This window comes from Trichosurus vulpecula, chromosome 7, assembly GCF_011100635.1.
Source record: "Trichosurus vulpecula isolate mTriVul1 chromosome 7, mTriVul1.pri, whole genome shotgun sequence".
NCBI lineage: Eukaryota > Metazoa > Chordata > Mammalia > Diprotodontia > Phalangeridae > Trichosurus > Trichosurus vulpecula.
In genome coordinates, this window is record NC_050579.1 from 209,261,369 (window position 1) to 209,284,076 (window position 22,708).

Here is a 22,708-nt window from a genome sequence, read left to right on the forward strand (position 1 = left end):
CTTGCTGTATATAGGATTATTAAAATTGTAAGTATACTACATGTGTAAAACCTATTTTATCTATGGAAAATGCCCTAGTGAGGCAGAAATTTAGTAAGGTTTTCATTGCTTCTAAATAGTAATTATAATATCAAACACAGCAAAATCTCAGGGTAAATATAGTTTAAATAGAACAGAACTTGCTTTGAATTTCATTTTTGTCTCTCTAGGATCATTTGATTTAGAGTTGGAAGGGGTCAACCCACTCATCTTACTACATGAAGAAACTGAGGGCAAAGAGATAGGTCACAAAGTTGAAAGTGGCAGAACCAGGACTGAAATCCAAGTCCTCAGATGTCAGGTCCACTGTCAGCTTCTGGCCCAATACCTGGGATCTGGGAGGCATTCTGGACTCAGTTAAATTGTTGGATAATTTTTATCCAAGGTTGAGAAAGAAGCAGTATGAAATAGTGCTAGATTTGAAGTAGAGAGAGTCTTGGGAAGAAGTCTTGTTTCTGATAGGTATGTGATCATGGACGAGTCAGTTAACTTTTTTCGAACCTTAGTTTTATAATTTTTAAAATGAAGTTAGTAGAATCCTACAGGGTTTATTTGAGGTTCAAACAAGATTATAGACAAAGAATGTTTTGGAAACCTTAGAGCATTATCGAAATGCTAGTGAAAAACTCTTATTATCACCACCCTTATCTTTAAAGAAGTTACCCTTTGCTAATAACGACAGCCAAACCCAACAATAACAAACAAATCACAACAATAATGGTTGATATTTGGTAGCTTCTTCAGCCTGAAGCACTGTGTAGTAATTTTTTAGTGATGCTGGAATACTCTGTCTTTGAAACTGCAACTTTAATCAGATTTTTTTAAGTTATGAAATTACCTCCTTAGGAATATGAATAAATGTTCAATTTGAATCCATTGCTTGCTGTCATACAAGAGGCTTACAGGCAATAAATATGCACAGGAGGTTGACATCTGTAAGCTACACAGGGGGCTGGCAATGTCTTCAAAAGCTGTTTGGGTAAGGGCTAAGAGTTGGTTATGTTTATGGAATGTGTGTGTATGTATGTGTACATATTTAGATCTCTAATGGACAAGGCAAATAATACAATATGACAAGGTAGAACAATCTCTTTAAATCCTTAACACGAAGCGAAGTCTTATGGGTTCTCAGTGTTCCTGTCTGCACTCATCCCCAGGGCAAACATTAAAATGACTCATAAAGTAACCTTCTAAATATCGTGTCAGTGTTTGCAGGCTTTCAGAACTCTTTTCACACAGGTTGGAAAATAGTATTCCATCACTAAACAAATCAAGTTTGAAATAAATCACAGTTCTGGGGACATTTGGTGAAGTTCAGTGGCTGTGATGGTGAAGGATAGCTTGTTTCTTCACTCACTCCTGGCAATAAACTTCAAACATTACCTGAAGGAATTCTGCCATCTTAGATCCCAGGCTGCCATGGACAACTACTGCTAATCATGGCAAACTTAGCATGCTTTTTTATTTGCTAAGTATAAACATCCATATGAAAACTACTAACCTTTTTTATACACTAGTGACCTTTCCTGCAATTTAATAAAGAGCCAAAAGAACTACTCATTAATCTTCAATACTTTCCTGTTTAAAATGAGATAATTTAAAATTCAGATCAGAGGATGAGGTATGAATTGTCTTTAGAAGCCTGATTTAAACAGAGGAGGAGTTCCTGTTTCTTTTGTTGCCTTAATCCAACTTTACCTGCTTGCCCTCTCATCCGCTATTGCCCTGGGTAGATATACTGATCTTTCAATTTGGTTTCATAGTCTTTCATCCCTATCTCTTGCTACCTGGAGGTTATTCTTTGCTGTGGGCAGACCCCCATCTATTTGAAACTGTCTCTTTCTGAATAATAATGGTACTTTCAAATAATTTCTTAAAGCCTGATTTCGGCTTTGGGGTTCTGAGTGCCCTGTTCTCTAGTTAACTGGTTTTACCATAAAGAACTTAATATTGAAAGTGAAAGATCACACACATTAGGAAGTCCAAATGCTTTCCAACCCTTCCCAACCCACTTCCCTTTTCCCCAAGGTTGAACTATTTACCTCTCTTCGAAGAATGCAGTGGACCATGACAATAACAAAGCCTTGCAATGAATCAAATACTGCAAAAAGTATCTGAAAGAGGATAGATCTTTTGTCTGTCATGGCCAGAACAGCAGACATCCATGTCAGAGCCAGGAGAGGCAATACGACACAGGAGCTCCAAAGAGATGCCCTATTCAGAGACAGAGAAAACCACATGACGTAACGCTGTGTGCCAGTCCCACAAGAGAAACCAAACCCACCGCTAAACCAGGCATCTTTACAGGTGGCAACAAGACCATTAACATGGAAACCACAAAGTTTATAACATTCTAATATTTTATTTTCTATACAGAATATCCCATGGTAGTTATAAAGGCTGTTGCCAATTATAAATATTAAGCATGTTCAGAGCTATAGTATTAGCAAACACAATTTTCATCATAGCATTTTTTCACATGCACTGTATAAGATTTGTAACAAGAAGATGTAAATGATTAGGACTAACATGGCATTACTGGCGGTGGTGGCTGACAAAGCTGTTGTTGAAACTACTCCACACTTGGCACATTTGAGCGTCAAACCGCTATGAGGCTCACTCATCTGACTGCAAACAAACAGAACACCCACAAAAAGAACAAAATATTGAATTTTCACCAAAAAAAACGTTGCTACTGCAAGTTAGCTTTTAAATACGATTTCATGCAGAAAAATAAGAGTACTTATCAAAGATGAATGAAATGTGCTAGGCTGTTGTAAAGCTGCATTTGTACTATACATTTTTTAAAAAATTAACTTTTAACACTCTGGGCCTTCATTCCATGCAAAGCATATTTTCATCATTTACAGTATTAATGGCCCTTGTGCCTAAAGATCAACGTTGCTGAATACACTAAGCTAAACATAAGCATGTGCTAGTGTAGACATACAATGAAATCCCTTTATTCAGACCGGTGTTCCTGTCTGCAGAAGAGGTATCCACATTTATCTGAGGAAGAACCATGTGTGGATACCTTTATGAGATGGAAAATATCAAACATCTTAAAAGTTATTAAAACAAGCAGAAATATGCAAAAAATTATTCCAATTCTTACTTAGTGTATTATTTACTTCCCTACCCACAATGGGTTTACATGCTTAAATTTCTTGTTAGTTAAATTTTTTTTGTTCATGTTTTAAGATGGTCTGAATATAGGGGCTGAAATGTATGAAATACAATGAATTATTAATTGGGAATAAAAAGATGATAGACTCTAATGCTTTAATAAAACACAGTAGGCAAGCATTAAGTTCAAAATATTCATTTCTGAACATTTTGTTGAAAACTCTAGCTAGACAACTAAGATTTTTGTGGATATTTTTCAGATTAGCTTGGAATTTAGCTAACTTACAGTCTACTGCATCATGTGACCAACTCCATACTACAAGGAAAATGTTACACATATAATCTTGGGGAAACAGGTCTCTTGAAAATAAACATACACCTTGATATATAATGATAAAATATTTTCATGGCAAAACCAAGAAGAAAGCTTTGAACCAAAGTATTTCCAATGATATTTTCTGCCATCCAATTCTAAATTCAGATTATATATGAAATAATAATTTTTCCTAATTTTTTTCTTAACCATAAAGTTACAGAACAATTTTCCAGCTAGGTATGTATACCTTTGTTATATGACAGTAAATTAGTTCTCTCTCTTCTCATTTTGGAATGTATATTGTGAAAATGTGGGAAAATAAATTAATTTAATTCAGGAATACGAATAATAACAGGAATTTCCAAATTAGAGAAAAGAATATAAGTAGAACCCATGTGCAAAACAGTAGTTTTTTCTGATGGGGGAAAAATATAGACTGACCTTGAATCACTTGCATTACTAAGCCATATCCCATTCCCCTGTCTCCACTCACCAAAAAAGGGTACTACATCCCTATTCAATTTGTTTCACGAAGGCTCTGACAGATAATCTTATGTATTTTGAAACAAAACAGATTTTCTCAGGTGGACCTAGCCTTTTTGCTTGTTTCAGCTTTTAACGAGACCAAATATTGCTGTTCAAAATCTGTTTCCCTACTAGGTTCTTTCTATTGTCTCACAGATAATATGTTGCTTCATGGTTGAAAGTATACACTAATCTTTCCCTCTTTAGTAAAGCTAATTTATCTATAGACCTTCAAAACATGGCCACTGGCCAAGGGTTACTAAATGTTAATTTTAAAAGCATGGCATAAGTTTCTTAGCTTGCTATAATAAAAGATAATTTAATTGAAATCTCATTTTGCCTTGTGCCAATAATCCAAGACTATATTTCCATGCTGCCTTCTTGTTTCACTAGCATCTCCAAAAAGAAATATTGATGAGGGCAATGATGACTCTCTAGTCCATTTTTTTGCCCAAAAATACTTTTTAGGATTTCTTCAGTCTAATTTCATATTTTTCTAGAAATAAAACTTGTGACATGAGTTAAAGAGCTAGGCTCTTTATGGTATTTGATGTATATGTGGAACATAAAGTACATAAAATAATTTTTGACTAGACAACATAGTGGAATGAAAAGAGCACTGGATTTGGAGTTAGAGGACCCTGACTTTACCATTTACTCCTCATGTGATCTTGTACAAATCATTTAGCCTCCTTGGACCTCAGTTTCCTGGTTTGTAAAATAAGGAGTTTGGACTAGATGATCTCTAAGATCCCCTCAGGCTCTAAATCTATGATTCTCCATTTGTTTTAAGTCAAGGATGATTCTAACCAATGGTACCTGGTACAAAATGGCCTGAGACACCTTCAGCATTCTAATTCTAACCCTGATTTCGTGAGTGAGTGAGATGGGGAAGAAGGGACTTTCATGATAGAGATATTCTTCTTACAACCTATATATCCCTTTCTTAACTTCAAAATATTTGCCTTTAGAAATGGGGACAATAATTTTTATCATGATGTAATTAATGCGATTTTATTTTTTTGTGAGGCAATTGGGGTTAAGTGACTTGCCTAGAGTCACTCAGCTAGTAAGTGTCAAGTGTGTGAGCCCGTATTTGAACTCAGGTCCTCCTGACTCCAGGGCTGAGGCTCTATCCACTGTGCCACCTAGCTGCCCCTGATGTAACTTTAAAGTTGGTACCCTGGTGCAATGGAAGAAGAATGGGTTAGGAGTCAGAGGACCTGTATTTTGATCCTTCTTTTGCCACCCACTGCTGCGTGGGTGTCTTTGGGAAAGTCACCTATCCTCTCTGCCTCAGTCTCATCTGTGAAAATTAAGTGGGCTGGATCCTCTAAGTTTATTCTGGTTCTAAATCTATAATCCAAAGACCTTTTAATTTTAGATCCAAGAAAATAAGTCTACCACGCATCTCACAGAACTGCTTATAAACACAAGAGGAAAAAACATAGATGAAGTGACTATTAAGTTTCATAAAGTGAGAGCAGCAATAAGCTTGTTTTTTTTAACAACAGCAAATACCTCTTTTGTCTTATTTTAGGAATTTTTGCTTTGTAAAATGAAAGCTCCTGGCTAGTAAGGACGACTTGAATTTCCCAAAGTTTAAGACTTGTCCAGTGCTCAAGTAACAGCTATTCTCCCGAGAGCCCATGGAAGAAGAAGAAGCTTTGCCAATCTCACCTACAGCATCTAATGTAAGTAGAACTTTGTTTTGACAGCCTTCTGCATCAATTACCCCTTTCCAAATGTTATCCCCTACTCTCTGTAGGCCCCAGTGCCTTGCCTATCAATCATTTTGCAAGAATGAAAACAATGCAAATTGTTCCATAAAATGCCATACCAGACGCATCAAAGCTTTGCTTTCCTGAGATGAACCTAACCTCTTCCTTCTGGAAAAGTCTCAAGATATTTTTCATATATAATTTACCCTTCTGGCTACAGATTAGCCTAACAACAACAAGAAGCAACAACAATGATCACTAGCCTTAATTTAACCCATTTTAAGGTTTGTAGAGGATATTACATTGTTCTCTTCTGTTAATAGAAGGATAATCTGAGGCCAATGGAACTTTAATGCTTTGCATTAATAAGTATCTGAGGGAAAATTTGAACTCATATCTTCCTGATTCAAATCCAGTGCTCTCTCCACTATATAGGTCCTTTTCTTTAGGCTGCTAAAGTAAAACTGCTGTTTTAAGGGGGCTTCCATAAACAAGAAAAGGTAACACAAATGGAATTTTCTTTTTGAGATTTGGGAGCACAATATGATTGTATGATTCTATTTTTGTCATTCTCTTACCCTCATTAGCATTTTAAGAAAACTATTGCTATTATTTTACATGGGTATTGATATAACAAATTTTTTTTATTCTACTCTGCCATATAATTAGTTATTTTATAAGAATGGTAGATATTTTCTAGACATTACATTTTGTATTCAATAGTAAATATCAATTGAATTTGTGGGTAAAAAAGTAGAAGGAAAATGTAGAGAGACAAACTTCTTCATAACACAATTACATCTAAAATAATTGATTGATTTTTTTAAAAATTAAATTTTCCCGGTGGAGACAATGCTCTATAGACAACATTGTTCATTGATTAAATTCCTATTAATCACAGTATAAAAAATTATTTTGTAAACTAGATACCCTTCTATATGCAAGAATAGAAGTTATTTCAACTGAATTATATTATTATTATTAATCATATTAATAACTAAACTATGTTTTCTAAATCCATCTCCAACACACAGACTTGAGGTTTTTGCCATTTATTTTTGGTACAATTTATACCTTATCATTATGATAATAATTTTAAAGGGGTAATTCATATTTCATTTTATCTATACTTTGTATAGATTATGGTATAACTGATAAAAACTATTTCAAAAATGCATTTGAAATCTTGATATATATGTTATGGCTAAAGACAGAATAGAGCTTCCTTGCTATAGAAAAGAAGACCATGTAGCAACTTCATCAGAGTCATTTTTATTCTTACTTAATCTATTCTGTTCATAGAATTAAATTTCTTTTCATTGAAGATGTTAGTGTTCATTAAGTGAATAATAGATTTAACTTTCTACAAGTATTTTGGAATTTCATACATTTGCCAGTTAAAATTGCTCCCAAGGCTCTCATTATTCATGCTAATAAATCATTATCTTTCACAATAGATGTATAAAAAGAATTCTAATTCATCATTAATTAGCTAATAGTTATTTACAGATAGAATTTTCATTTTAAAAACATACTTTAAAACAATGACATACAACATGTAAATATATGTGTATATACACACATGTTTGCATGTACATTTGTCTTTATTTCTGGGTTCAGAATGTTATTTCATTAGTGTGGGAAGCTATGGGTATAGAAATTTGTTTTTCCAAGATTTGCTTGGACCTTCAAGAAGTGGTGTGTGTATGTGTGTGCGTATTGTGTGCATGCTCAGTCTGAGATTATTTAAGCTATTATTTTTTGAGGGTGAATAATGTATGAACACTAAATGAAATGTTATATTCACTCAACTATTTAGACTAACATTTTTGTTGTCCTAAAACAGAACTATAGATATGACATGAATGATCTGAAATTTACATGTTAAAAAAAATTAGTCCTATACTAGCAAAATAAAATAAGTGTAACTGTTCCATGTAACTAATGTATTTTGTCATGAAGATCTTCACAAAGATAATATTGCTTTGAAGGAATGTCAAAATTCTGACTAATAGGTGATAAAATACTACAAATGTTAAATAGCACTAGATAGCTTATCAGATATAGCTTGTAGGTTATGAAAGAAAAGAGAACAATTGCAGAATAAGTTCTGAATTATGCTGCAATTACTTTCTAAGAGAGAGACAGAGACAGAGACAGAGAGAGAGAGAGAGAGAGAGAGAGAGAGAGAGAATGAGTAGGTGAAAATGAAAGGTATAAAATATATGTATAGATACAAAGGGAAGACTAGAGAGTTAATGTTTCATTCACATTTCTACTAGCTTACAAAGGGTGACAATGTAACCCTAGAAAGCTGACATCAATCTGCATATGAAATGTCTTCATTAAGTCATTAGGTATGGTGGTAATACAATAACAGCAGAATTAATTCAGAGAGATGTTTTTATCAATTTTATAAGCAGATGAAATGTGAATGTGAAAACTGTGAATAGCTCATAAGAATGCTGTTTGACAAGATATCATTATACATGAGGAACTAGATTTTAACATAAAAAGTCAAAGGTAAATCTCTGAAGGAAAAACAAAAACTTTTTCGGCCTCTTGGCAGGCACTTCACCTGTAAACCATAAGCTGTTTTTTTCACTGGCCTCTCGGCTTTTTTTTTTTTTTTTAGCTAACAGGAACAAGGGCATCTGAAGAATAACTTAGTGTCTTATCTAAGAACAACTACTTCATAGATACCCTTTAGGTTTTAATGTTTTTGGTGGGCAAGACCAAAATCAGCATCTTTAAAAATTAACTTAATACTTTAGTTTGTGTTTTATTATGATTGGGCATTTTTGGTCACGTTCCCTGAGGACAGTACAACTGCAACTTTTGGAATGGATGAAATCTACCAAACACATCAGTACATGGAGAACAAAATTCAAAGCACAGTCAAATGCATTTGATGAGTATCTGGAACTGAAAAGATGAGATTCACTGGTAATGAATCTTCATAATCTACCAATTGCAGCTTACCCGGCTCTGTGTTTGAGCTTTTTATCTAGGATCCCATCTCTGGAAACAAGTTTATTAAATACCAAAATGCCAATCACCATGTTGACCTGTCAAATAGAAACAACAGTTGACCTTTCAATGGTAGTGAAAGGAATCTAGTAACATCTATTATGCTTGAAATTAATCTCTAATCAATTCAACATTCACAAACATAGCAACATGGGTTAGCATATTCCTCATGACAATAGCAATACTACTAATATTACTGTTTGAAGCACATTCCAGGTAGGGGAACATTGCAATACTTGATAATTTTAATACCAGGCTGTTACTTTAATAATTTTGAAACATCCTCAGTTTTCATCTTTTGCAAAAAAATACACGAGTTAGTTTTCAACTACCCTCCCCCAAGTCCCCTTAACTCTCCTTAAAACATTACCAAGGCAATCTGATATTCTCCTCCCTTTCCTCTATTCCCACATGGTCCTAAAACCAGAAAATCAATTTGGTTATAGTAGCCTGTCTTCATCTTACTTATACCTTTGATAATCTGGCCATAATCTAGGGGATTGGATGTATGAGGCAAGGATGTTTTTGTCACTAGACCTGGGTCATTTTTCCAGGCTTTCGTGTCAGAGAGCCCAGGATCCTCACAGGAGAAAAAAGTCTATATAATTAAGAAAGGATGACATTTTGTGGTACAAGTCAGGCCTTACCAACTGAAAGGACAAATCTGTAGTAGATCATTGGGATCTTTTAAGAAATTAATTTTTCAAGACGACTATCAAAGCACTGTTTTTTTTACAGTATGCTCTATCAAACATGCTTCAATATTTCCTTTTAATGTTCCTCTTACTTTCACTTTAAAAATCTTTTAGATATTTCAGCTGAGATGTAATTATACATAGTTTTCTTTCTCTATTGAAAATGTAAATGACAGAATGAAATGTCTCCCCTTTTTAACTGTTTATAATAGCTTCTCAGGATTGGTCCAAAAAAGTGACGAATCTATGTACAAAAATATTTATAGAAGCTCTTTTTGTGGTAGCAAAGAACTGGAAATCAAGGGGATGTCCATCACTTGGGGAATGGCTAAACAAGTTGTGGCATATGCCTGTAATGGAATACTATTGTGCTATAAGAAATGGGGAACATATGGACTTCATAATAACCTGGAAAGGCCTACATGATATGATGCTGCGTGAGGGAAGCAGAACCAGGAGAACATTGAACACAACCACAGTCATATGGCTTCTGTAATGACTGACTTTGATAGACTTGGCTGTTCTCAGCAATACAAGGTTCAAAGACAGCTCCAAAGGACTCATGATGGAAAGAGCTATCTACATCCAGAGAAAGAACTGTGGAGTCTGAATGCAGACTGAGGCAAACCATTGGCTCTCTCTTTTTTTACCTTCTTTTTTGGTTTTGTTTCTTCTTTCTCATGATTCATTCCATTGGTTATAATTCTTCTTTACAACTTGACTATTGTATAAATAAGTTTAATGGGAAAGTATATGTAAAACATATATCAGATTCCATGCCATCTTGGGGAGGAGAGGGGAGGGGAGGGGAGGGAGGGGAAGAAAATTTGGAACTCAAAAACTTGTGGAACTGAATGTTGTAAATTAAAAATTAAAAAAAAAATTATTTAATGAAAAAAAAAGAAAAAAAGCCATGAATCAGAAGGAGCTGACCAGTTGAAGTCAACTCACTCAAAGGACTTTATTACTGAATATATAAAAAATTGTTTTGTTTTATTTTGTTCTTCTTTCTCTTCTATTTTGGCCTCCCCACCCAAGACAATATTTCTGAATGGGGCAACAGAATCATCTGTTACAGATGAGTAAACCACATATTGGGATTTCAAGAGAGTGTTTTTTTTTCCCTTTTTGGTTTATAAAATGATTTGCAAATTTCAATACAAAGTAGTTAAAACTGTGAATTCGCTCAAGCCATGTGGGTTTTATAATTTGACTCAGTTTGACTGATGCTATAAAGAAGAGCCATACCACTTTTAGTGGGTATAAATCCCTTTCCTCATAAAAAATTGCCAACTGCCAAGTTACTGTTTAATCAAGGAAAGAGTTATTTATCTTCTGACTCATTATTGAAACTAGGAGAAATGTTGTATGTCATAGATTCTATTATAATCGTAGCATGCAGACAGGAATTGATTGTTCCCCCAAAGACTATAATAGCAGTGTTTCTATCACACACAACGGTTTTCTTTATTTTAGGGTTAGTGAAACATTAACATAGTAGCTTAGGGAAATGATCCTATCCACTGAATCAAGATTCAACACAGAAGATAAAAGCACATCTAATACATCCTATCTTTTTAGGTCCTTATCTAACCCATGCCTGGATTTTATTTCTATTATAAATCATGTGTAGCTTTAGCTCCTTGCTATGTTGAAAATGTTTAAAGGCAGAAAGGACCAAACTTTAAAAGAAGGAAAGTTATTCATTTAGGGTGCTGAGGAAACTTTTCCATTTGCTTCCAATTTATTGCAAGAATCATTTAAGAAACTGAGGAACAGTTTTCCAATTAGAAAGCTAATTGCACAGAGATGAGGATCTCTGGATTTAATTCAGGCTGCCCCCCAACCCCTTGCTCACTTTCCAGATTTATTGAGGGGAAAGAGACTTGGTATCAATAAAATGAGATGTCCTTATTAAGAAAGACAAAGGCAAATTAGTAGCAGAATTAATGTTCATTTTGGGGTGATGTTCTACAGTTAGAGCTATGAAGAAATTGCTTCTGGGTTTCACAAATGGAAAAAAACCCATAACCTTTGTGTATTTCATAGGGGTTTGTTTTGATGATGCTTTTGTCATTCTCAAGAAATGGGGACCTTTATGAGATATTCCAGAAAGAATGCGTGGCAAAACCCCCGACAAATAAATAAAGCACAATGAGTGAAATGTTGTGTGTTAAAGGGCAAAGATTTTAAGTTAACCATGGCTTCCCTATACAACTGTAATTGTACAGTATAAATGAAAGCCCAAACATATGAACACTTTTCCCCCTGTTACTTGCAACTCAAAATAAGATTTCAGAGTAGTCATGTACTTCCTGTAGGGCATTATGAAGTCAAATAAAATCAACATAACAGTGCATCAGATGCTAAGACTTCTATACAGCATGCAATGACTAGTGAAATAGTCAATTTAATTGTTATAAAATAGCCTTTCTTTGCTCAGAGAAGAAAATAAGGTGATTTTGATGTTTACCAGGACAACAGCAGCAGCAGGCCCAACAAAAGCATAGAGTAGCCCTCCTTCAAGAGATAGCCAGCAGCTGGAAAGAATATTAGATAAGAACTAACAAAAATTAGTGATGAGTATTAAACCATTGAAGCATGATACAAATAATTTGGCTTACCAATTTCTCTTTGGAATTCTAGAACACTGGAAAAGCATATAAAAATTACACATAAGGGGGAAAAGGCTAGAATCATACCATTCCATATATTGAACAGTTCTCACTGGAAAGGAATTTTCAGCATAAAACCTTATTTTCAGGTAATTAAAACTTTTACAAAAAAATTACCATTGCAGTGAGATCTCTTATGTTTGTTTTCAGCCCTGAAGTGAAAATTTAGGGTGGTTTAAAAAATACTATTTGCCATCTACTATCAAAATTTTCAACTGCCCTTTTAAGCAGAGACAGCTAGTCTTAAAAGTTTCAGACATGCCATTTACCTGCTCTTCCTGAAGGCCTTCAATATATTGGAAGAAATTTGTTTAAAAGCAAAGACATGCATATTCTACATTTTGCATGCATTACTTGCCTCTATATCTTTGCAGATTACTAAAGAAATTCACCAAATTTTAGATTTTGAATGAAAATTAATGCAGCTGTGTTTATTTCAATTTTGGCATTTGGAAAATAATATAAATTTATATGGATAGAGCCATGGGAAAACAGATAAGGAAACACACATTCATTCTCACATTACTTAGGAAAATGGAGATGGTATGTACCTTGCCACAGGTGGCCTGTCTTACTAGTCATTGGTTGAATATATATAATTTAGAATAGGTAGGAGAAGGCTGCCTGAGGGAAGCTTTTCACACTACTGAGAGCAAGTCATTATTCCCATCTTTTAAGGTACTTATTTTTAACTTTTGGGAACAGTAGTTTATTTCAAAATTTCTTCTTAGTAAACAACCCTCTAACCCCTCCATGCTTTCATCATGCATCCAAAGGAACCCAGAGTGATTATTTCATTGGTCATTTCATATTTGCAGTATTCATGATAAGCATTTGCAAAAATCAAAAACAAAACTAAAAACTACCAGGAAGATAACAGCAACTTATATATTGATGCCTATTGCAGAGCATGAGGAAGTATGGTAGGTATATGAAGAATATACAAAAAAGATCATCCAAATTAAAACAACATGTTTTTTTAAATACAGTTGATTTCAATGCAAATTTGAATCTAAGGGAGGATGGTGAAAAACATGTTGGAAAACATGGTTCAGATGTAAGACTTGAGAGAAAAACTTGCACAGTACATACATCAGCCCCAAACCTATAGAACAGGTATCATCAAACTATGGCCAAGCCTGCTGCCTGATTTTGTGTAGTCAATAAGCTAAGAATAGTTTTTACTATTTTAAGAATGTGAAAACTATTCTTAGATGATCAAGGATTTTGCTAATCCCTGCTATAGGATATGAATAGTGTCTTCAAGAAGAGAATTATGAGGCACTGAATATGGTAAATAGCATGTTCATCAAAAAAGAAAAGAAAGAAAAAGAAAGTGATTATATTTTGAAGAAATGGCTGGTTGTTATGTGAATCATTTCTGAATTACTCTCTTGTATAATGCCAATTTGCAAGCTTGTTAGAACAAAGATCAAATTAGAAGAAAAAAAACAAAATGAAGGACATGGCATACAGTTGAAGAAACTGTGGTTTGACTTATTTAAACAAACAATTGTAAAATATGTGAAATGGATTAAAGAACAAACAGTGAAACTGTCACTGTGATCTATGGAAATTAGGTGGTTTAAATCAATTATCACATTGAGGAGACTCAGAAAGTCCAAAAATTGCCTTAACTAGTGAACTACCAGTGACAAGTAGAGAAATATGGCAGCTGTGGAAAATATAAGTTTAGAAAGTAAATTCTTGTGAAAAATGTTATAGGAAAGAAGATCATAAGTAGTCTCATAAGTAGAAGATCATAAGTAGTCTCATTTCACAAAATGATAAGAAGTTTGTGGAAAAGCAAGTTTACAGATATATTTGTGAGAGAAATAACTAAGGTAGCTCATTTTTAGAGCATTTAAAGATGAAAATGGAAGGACAAAGAACAGATAAAAAAAGTTGAAAAAGACCTCTACATATTTCTTTAACAAGCTCTTTTCTCTATCAATAATAGTGAATCCTTGGATTCTATTTGGATTCTAACAATATAGTCCACAATATGCTAAATGAAGATGCAAGTATGGGGAAAAAGAAAATAAAGGGAACAGCCAGTCTAGAGTGTACACAAAGGAGGACTATGCCAGAGGTAATACAATTTTGAACACAATTTTAATTTTCAGTATATGTAAAAGAAGCTAGAATATGCCAGGAGTGGTGATGAATGACTGTACTCCCTGTTGTTAGGGGTGGCTGAGGCTGGTGAATCATTTGAGTTCAGTAGTTCTGCATTGTAGTAGATATAAAGCTCTTTGGATACCTGAACTAAGTCCAACATCAAGATGGTGAATCCCTGGAAGCAAAGGGCCATTGGGCTACCTAAAGAAGGATGAATCAACTCAATTTAGAAAAACAGAGCAGGTTAAAGTTTGTATGCCAGTCACAATTGGGATCAGGCCCATGACTGGCCATTGTACTTCTAGCCTGGGAGAGATAGAGAATGCTAGTCTCTGAAAAAGAACCAAGAATAGGAAACACTTTGGGGAAAAAATCATGAACGTTATTATTATGAAAAAGGGCAACCAATAAGTCATAACCTTCCTGGCCTCAGTTTTCTCATCTGTAAAATGAGGGAGTTTGACTCAATGGTTTCTGAGGTCTCTTTGAACTCTGCATCTATGACCTAAGAATTATTGATACATAAGACCCTCTCCAAAATTTTTGGGAGAATATTCTATGCCCACATTGAGGAACCTACTTCATAAAGCAAGGGAAAGGGGAAAAATGGACTGGACTTTTGCAAACAATATTCCATAATATACATCCCCTTTACAAACATATATCTGAATGAAAGGTGTATAAAATATAAGATCTTCCTATATTTACGGTTTGTTGACAATTAAACATTTAATTCAATAGAGAAAAAATATTGCTTTATGGGCTCTCCTCCAACATTCTCTCTCTCCCTCCATGAATTCACTACAAACATGATTTCTTGAAAGATATAGTAATGAAAATGTTTGTTCAACAAGTCTTTTGTTTCTCAATATTAAGCCTAAAATAAGAAGAGATAGATGTTTTTCACTCTTAGGTAGGATTCTAACACAGAGTCTAAATCAGAATCACTTTTTCAAATATTCAGTTGATGAGTTTCTCCAGATTATCCTCATTGTGGATGACATTGTGCTATCTACATAAAGCCCTAGAACAATGTAGAACCTTAAAAAATCATTCAAAAGAGTTTTGAATTTATTATCCACATAAGAAAAAGCACATGAATAGAGAATACTATGCTTCAGACCAGAGGTGTCAAACATGCAGCCCACAACACTCCCATGTGTGGCCCGAACCAGATTAAAATATAATTGGGAAATATTTTTTAAAATTACAATAAAACATTGATAATAGCAATAAGTCAATATACTGATTGTAAGGACTCTCTGTGTGAATTAGTGGCCCTCATTTCTTTTTGAGTTTGATACCAGTGCTCCAAAATTTGTTATACAGTTAGGTGGATATCCAGAGAGCTATTTAATTAATACATTTTGGCTATGAATTGTAGATGGACGATGTCTTAGGCCCAGGATCGAATAAGAAGAAAAGAATGAGAAAGGGGATCATGCAATGCTTTTAATGACGCTCAGCCTTTCTAAGCAACAAAGACCTATCTTCTGAATATCTGTATTTTTCCAGTGATGCTGAATGGCTGAGTAGCAGGTCTTTTAGAGGTTGCTAAATGATGCAGTGGTCCTGGAGTCAGGAAGAGTCAAATTCAACTCTGTCCTTGGACACTGTATGGCCTTGCGCAAGTCAGTCAACCTCTCTTTGCCTCAGTTTCCTCCAACATAAAATGGGGATAATAACACTTACTTCACAGTGTTGTCGTAAGGATTGAATGAGGCATTTTTAAATCACTTATCAGGGTGCCTGGCACATAGCAGGGGCTATATAAATGCTAATTCTGTTCACCTTCCCTTATGCCTAAAACAACATTGTAGATGCTCCAAAGGACAATAGAGAAGCACTTAGTAGGAGTGTATGAGATTCAACACATCAATAAAGAATTAGGCAGGGGAAGCAGTGAAAAGGGCATCACCAATAAGATGTAAGACTAGAGAAGGAGGTGGGTCAGTCATGTAAGAAGAATCAAATATAAGAGATGGGCAATCTATCCGTGGGCTGAATAAATGTCATGCTAAGAGTCTCAGAGAAATGGTCCCAGAATATTAAGTAGATTCCCCACCCCTCCACCCTCTCCAAACTCAGCAATGAAGTTTTTTAATTTGAAAACACAGAATCACCTAGGATCAAAAGTAATGCTTGGGTCATAGTCTGTACCATCAGAGAAAGTATCTGCATTGATGAGATAATAGATCCATTAAAGAAATAATCTCTTTATCCTAATTTGTAACATTCTTGAGGACAGGGATTATGTTAAGGCTTATGCCTTAGACTCCTTATACCCTGGATGCTTAATAATCAAATGAATTTGTTTTTAATGATAATAAAACCTTTAATAACTACTAAAACAGATCACTATAAACCTGTCTGGAGGAACAGGTAGCCAGCACTTAGCTTATGAAGCACATAAATAGGAAACCAGGACTCAGTCCCTTAAGTGGGCTACCAAATCATGCCTTCACACATGTTAACAGTCCCTTTGAATAGGCTAGAAGGACTTAATAGTCTTCATTCTGCACCTTGAGCTTGCTTTCAATGAAACAATGGAATTCTGCATTTTAAAACTTGCCTTCCATCAATTGCTTTTCTCATTCTTCTCTCCCCTCTGCTTCCTTATTAAGATTAGAGAAGAATAAAAATATATGTAGATGAATTTATGTTCACTATATAAAAATATCAAGGATCAATTATAGAGTGAAATTCCATTATCCTATAATTCATATCATTGATCTGAGTATAGAATGGAATGAGATGATGGGATGAGTCCTGGTTATAGAAAGGCTACTCTTTAACAATGAGACATGCTTGTCATCCTCTGTTTTTATTCTTAATATTACTATAGAGATTTTCTAATCTTGGATGCCAGACTACCATGAAATCTAGAAGTTTCATCCTGGGATCTAATATTTTGAACAACAAAAATTTAATTGTAACATGAAAGTGGGATCAATATTTCAATAGTAAACATTTGTTTTACGATCTTTGCAGAGTATTTGAGGTGCAATGCTGGCTTCAGCTAACTTTCTGGGAGAATGATAGAAGTACCCAATGGTTAGGATCACAGGGCAGTGCATCTATTTGTCTACATTTTTAACCACCCAACTAATATGAATTCTTTTTCCTTGGCTCCATTCTAAAATGTTGGTTTATTCTGGAAGGAGAGGAGCTGGGGACTCTAGGCGTTACATGGCCAAGTGTAGGAACTAAGAGGTGGAAGGAATGTGTTAGGGCCTGTTATAAACCACAACTCACCCTATACAGAGCCCCCAAAGTTAGCTTTATTTTCCATCCCTCCATCCCCAATCCCCCGTAAAATCCTCATAGGAGCAATAGCTTTTTCTTCCTTTCTGTGTTCTGACTACTCCAATCTTCCATGAACTCTCTACGTGTCCCACTCTGACTATCTCCATCTTTCATGCCCCTATATATCTTGATCTAATCACCTCTGTTGAACTTCCATGGCCCCTACCTGTTCTGCTCTGAACATTTCCATGTTCCCTACATTTCCTGACTGACTGTGTCTACTGTCCATCATGCCTCCTAAAAGTCCTGCTCTCCAGCACTGTGTTTGGTACTGGATGAAAGTATGCTACTCTTTCTTCCCAAAGACTACTCTCTCCTTGAAATCTTCTTACTCAAGGAGCTTCCCCAGCATCCTTCAGGAAAACCCCACTCTTCTGCTGGAGAGGGTTTTAGATTTGGCTTTGGAGAAGTCCTGAAGCATCTTGCTCTCCTCTCTCATTTCTTCCTCTTCCCCAGACTCCCACCTTGGATGTATACACACACATACACTCACATACACACACACACTGAAACATAGATTAAGAAACACTTTTTAATCATTTGAAGGCACTTTTGAATATGGGTTATTTAATAAACGTTACTCTCACTTCTGAGCCAAAGCGAATAGATTGAACCCTATATTACTATTTTACGTAGTTACCGGAGTTTGGCTGACTTGACAAATGTGACAACATAGGCTTAATGCCAATATGCATGTGGTATCTTCATAGTGACATTGTAAACTCTGTGTCAGATTGACATTTGAAGTCGAAGTGTGCCAAGAATTATTCAGTCGTAAACATTCATTGATATTACCCATGCTAACTACAAAGAAAGCACCATGCCCCTCACTCTTCTAACATGTTTATGACATAATAACATCCACAAGAAACAGAATAGGTGGACACAGTAATGCTATTATAGAATGCTCACTGTGAATATGGGCTCCACAAAGCCCTCCAGCTCTAATTCTATAACCTTCGTGCATTTAATATCCCCTTCTTAATTCTACACTGATGCAATTTCTGCAATTGTTAATGACTCATTGCACAAAATGTAAGTCATTAGCAGTGGGAAATGAGCACTGATGAGGCCTATTTGATAATTAACTTAATTACAAACATGATTTATCACTGTGGATGGACTTACTAGTGATCAGTGCCATATCCTTTCGTCCTGGTGAAGCCTACTGAAATGGCCACTACTAGTGCTGGTAAACCTGCAATGAAAGCAAAGACCAAATTTGATTTCAGTTCTAAATCATCCATTTACTTAAGAAATACTGTATGAAATGGAAATGGAAGAATTCTGTGTGGATGAATATTTTTGCAAAACATGGTTACAGAAGGAAACAGGGTTTCTTTCAAGTATGGGAATATTAAAGCGACAACTAGGTTTTCAACCCAGAGCATTGCTGTGATGTTGCTAGGTAACTACTTTATTTGACATTGGTTTACAGTGAACTAATAATAGTTTTGATGTTTTTTCTAGCTTCCCCCCCCCCTTTCCCTTTTGAAAGGGAGTAGGTTTATCCTGATTTATAGAAAACTTACAGATTCAAAGCCAGAAGGCAAAACACAGATGGGTGATGAAATATAATAGCAGTGACATATTCATTCAATCACACACTGAGTGAAATGTGCTAACTTTCAATCCATATCATCCGCTTTCCACCATGGGAATATAGGAACATAGGAATTTCTCTACTGATGTAGTTATGGTTCATTTAGCTTTGTAGCCTCTTGCCAAAAGACATACCAAGAGGTATGGGGTGAGAGTACAAGATTGAATTCTCTGATGTCAATCTTCAAGGTTAATTGCATAGCAAATTCTCTTAGGAAACATTTATGACTATTCAATTCAAACAATTGTCCAATTTTTTTGGAATCCATTGATAAAGATCTCAGAACTGAAGTCATCTTTTTATCAGTCTTAAACTTACTTCATTCAAGTTTCAAAGAGGGGCCCCTTTTCTCCTTGTGTTTCAGGATTTGGTTGATGAATCTGGGTTTATGTTGGCCCATAATGAATGATTTTTATAGATTTTGTTCATGTGCGTTCTCAAGGTTTACCTTTCCCAAATGAAGACTCTCAACCCGTTTTTACTCTGTTACATATGGTATCTCTCTTGTCTTCCTCCTCAATCATTCTATTTAACATCCTTTTGACTTTTTAAATTTTTATTTTTAATTTATAGAATAGAACAAGCATTTCTATAAAAATATAATTGCTCATGAAACTGCAAATTTATTATACACAACTTTCTTTTCCTTTTAAATATACAATAGTTATCATGTAAATTTTCCCCCTTCCCACACCCTCCCCATTCTAGCAGATCATCTACAAAAAGAGAGCTTTATTACCTCATTCCCCATTCAGATTCCTTCTATTTCTTTTTCTTCACTTATTGCTATTGCTAGGATTTCCAATACAATATTGATTAATATTGGTGACAGTGGGCAGCCTTGTTTCACACCTGATTTACATAATTCTATTTATCAGTTCTTTCCCTGGATGCAGATAGCATCTTCCCTCATATGTTCTTTGTAGTTAATTTGGGAACTTTCTAGATTTCTTCTAATTCCATTATGTTAATTTTGAAATTCCACAATTGGAAAGTCCAGCAATGCATAGTGTTCTTAGTTTTATATGAGTAGGATACTATTTTCTATTTTTGTATCCTTCTTGATAATCTTAGAACATTTTTTGGCCTCTTTGGTCACAGTCACATTGGAATGATGTCCTCATTAAAAATGAGCAATGATTCTTTGGTTCCTTTCTGGGCATTAATAACGCATAACTTCATTTTATGCATATAATTTGGATATTCAATCATTACAAGGATTTCTTGACACTTGCCCACATAAAAAATCACCAGCCACTTTTTATTTTTTTACTCACACTGTTCTTCAAAAGATAGACTCCCCAATGGAAAGGCTTTCACTCATTCATTCACTCATTCACTCACTTATGCAACAAGCATTGTTTTTACTTTATTCATTTAGTTAGGGTCTGGAGACACAAAGACAAAAAATGCAATAATTTCTGCCCTCAAGGCACTTATATTCTACTAGTGGGGGAAGGGAGGGGTGAGAAATGGTTTCCTGCTCCCTTTCCTGGAGTATGATTAATAGCTTATAATTTTATGCATGTTATTTGGATATTTATTCATTAACATTCATTACTTTATCCTTGCCTACATAAAAACTCATCTGCCATTTTTTCATACAAATCAGTCTTTGAATAATCTATTCCCATTAGATACCCTCTTCATTCATCCATTCAATAAGTATTAACTGTTTAGTTTGTTCATTTCTCCAGGACTTGGAGATATAAAAAAAATCTAAAGTTCCTGCCCACAAAAATTATATCTTACTAGTGGAAAAAAAAATTTATACAGATAAATCAATTCAAAATTTATACAAAGTGATTTTTTTTTTGCTGGAGAGGGCACAATGTAGAACTGTTCAGTGTTATGCAAACTTGGGAGTTTCATTACGTACTGCAGATCATTAATAAAGATATGAAACATAATCATTCTGAGTTGGAATTCCTAAGAAACCCTAATCAATATGGTTCTTCATCCAGAGAAGTGCTGGGTTCCCTATTTATGACATAACCGTCCCTCTAACTCATTTGTGATTTTTAATAACCTTGATGGATTTTTTTTTTTAAAAAAAAGGTTAAGTAAATCCTCCTTTATCTACATGGCTATGCCACCTCTCAGTGAAATCCAATAAATGACAGTCATAGTTTACTTTACAGAAAGCACTTTTCCTGAACATTGGCTTTATAAAGTGTTCATAATCCTACCCTTTACCATTGACACTAGGTTGCCCAGTATATGGAGCAGGACTCACTATCAAAGAATTCCTTTCTTTCCTTTGGAATGCTTACTACAAGTCAGTGTCATATGTGAATTTACCAATCATTTGTCATAATAATCATCTTTTATATATTTTGGCCAGCTCCCCTAATTTTATTCTGTGGGGCCTCAAAATACTTTGGTAGACACCACTTGGTCCTAGTGACGTGTTTACCTTTGATTTGTAAATTTAGCTTCAAATATTGTCAATAACTGCAACCTATCTATTTTGGTGACAGGAAATTGAGGAGTAGGAATTCCCATAATGCCCTCCTCAGTAGATGCTGAAGCAAAAAATGTATTCAGTGTCATCCAACTCCTTTTCATCTGTGAGTTCTCCTTGTGCTCACCATCTACAAGGAATCCCACTGATTCTCTAGCTGGCTTCCTCTTTTTGATGAAAAATTAGTTTTGAGTCACTTTTAAGTTTTTCCTCACAGTTATTTTTTGGTGCACCTAATTGGGATTCATACCCAACCCCTCATACATAAAGGCCAAAAGTCTTGAAAAGTTTTAGAGTTTTTACATTTTTAGGGAAAGATAAATTGGCAGAAGCCATTTCCATTTCTGCATATCTGAGTTCCAGGTCCTATAGCATGTGCACTGGGAAAGCTGTAATTGGCCACCTATGTAGGTAATTTTGAAACTTTTTCCTTATTTTCAATTCACAAATGATGAATAGACTTTCAGAATGAACTATTATCAAGTACAGGATTTCTATCCCCAAATATATCCAAAGATAAAAGTCAATTAAGTAAAAATAAAAAGTAAATGGTCCTATTTCAGAGTCTGACCCTCTAAATTCAATTTAATGAGAAATAGAAAGTATAATTTTTTTTATAAATGTGCTTACCCCATCCAAGGCACAAGAAGCGTTTCCTTATAAGTCGAGTTCTAATTTTTCCTGTTACAGCCATGTATGACTGCCACGCTTCTGTCAGTACCCAACAGAATGAAGCTAGGAAGAAGAAGTGCAAAAATGCAGTAGTCGTGGTACAAATGCCCTGTAGAAGATAGAAAAACTCACATTGAATATCCAGGGAGAATAATTTTTCCTTCAAAAGACTGTTAGTCACTCAATTTATATCACTCTTTCATATATTCTTTTCTCCTCTGGTGGTGGTCAGTCCCAGCTGTACACCATCATCACTTCACTCCTGGACTATGGCAGTAGCATTTTGGTTGGTTTCCCTGCTTCACGTCTCTCCCCAGTCCCCTCTATCATTCCTTCAGCTGTCAAATTAATCTTTCTAAAATTCAGGTCTGTCTGACCATGTCACCCTGCTATATAAATTTCAACTTCTACAAGA

General features: G+C 34.9%; 1 protein-coding gene across 1 annotated transcript in view; it reads right to left on the reverse strand.

Annotated features, from left to right (window-relative positions):
- LOC118856961 (adhesion G protein-coupled receptor B3) overlaps positions 1-22,708 on the reverse strand; it is a 187,242-nt gene that overhangs the window by 66,172 nt on the left and 98,362 nt on the right. The window contains exons 4-9 of the mRNA XM_036767541.1: positions 22,252-22,402; positions 18,683-18,752; positions 11,926-11,992; positions 8,710-8,795; positions 2,569-2,667; positions 2,082-2,253 (exon numbers count right to left, since the gene is read on the reverse strand). Of these exons, the coding sequence (XP_036623436.1) occupies positions 2,082-2,253; positions 2,569-2,667; positions 8,710-8,795; positions 11,926-11,992; positions 18,683-18,752; positions 22,252-22,402 (645 nt within the window). The remainder of the gene's footprint in view (positions 1-2,081; positions 2,254-2,568; positions 2,668-8,709; positions 8,796-11,925; positions 11,993-18,682; positions 18,753-22,251; positions 22,403-22,708) is intronic.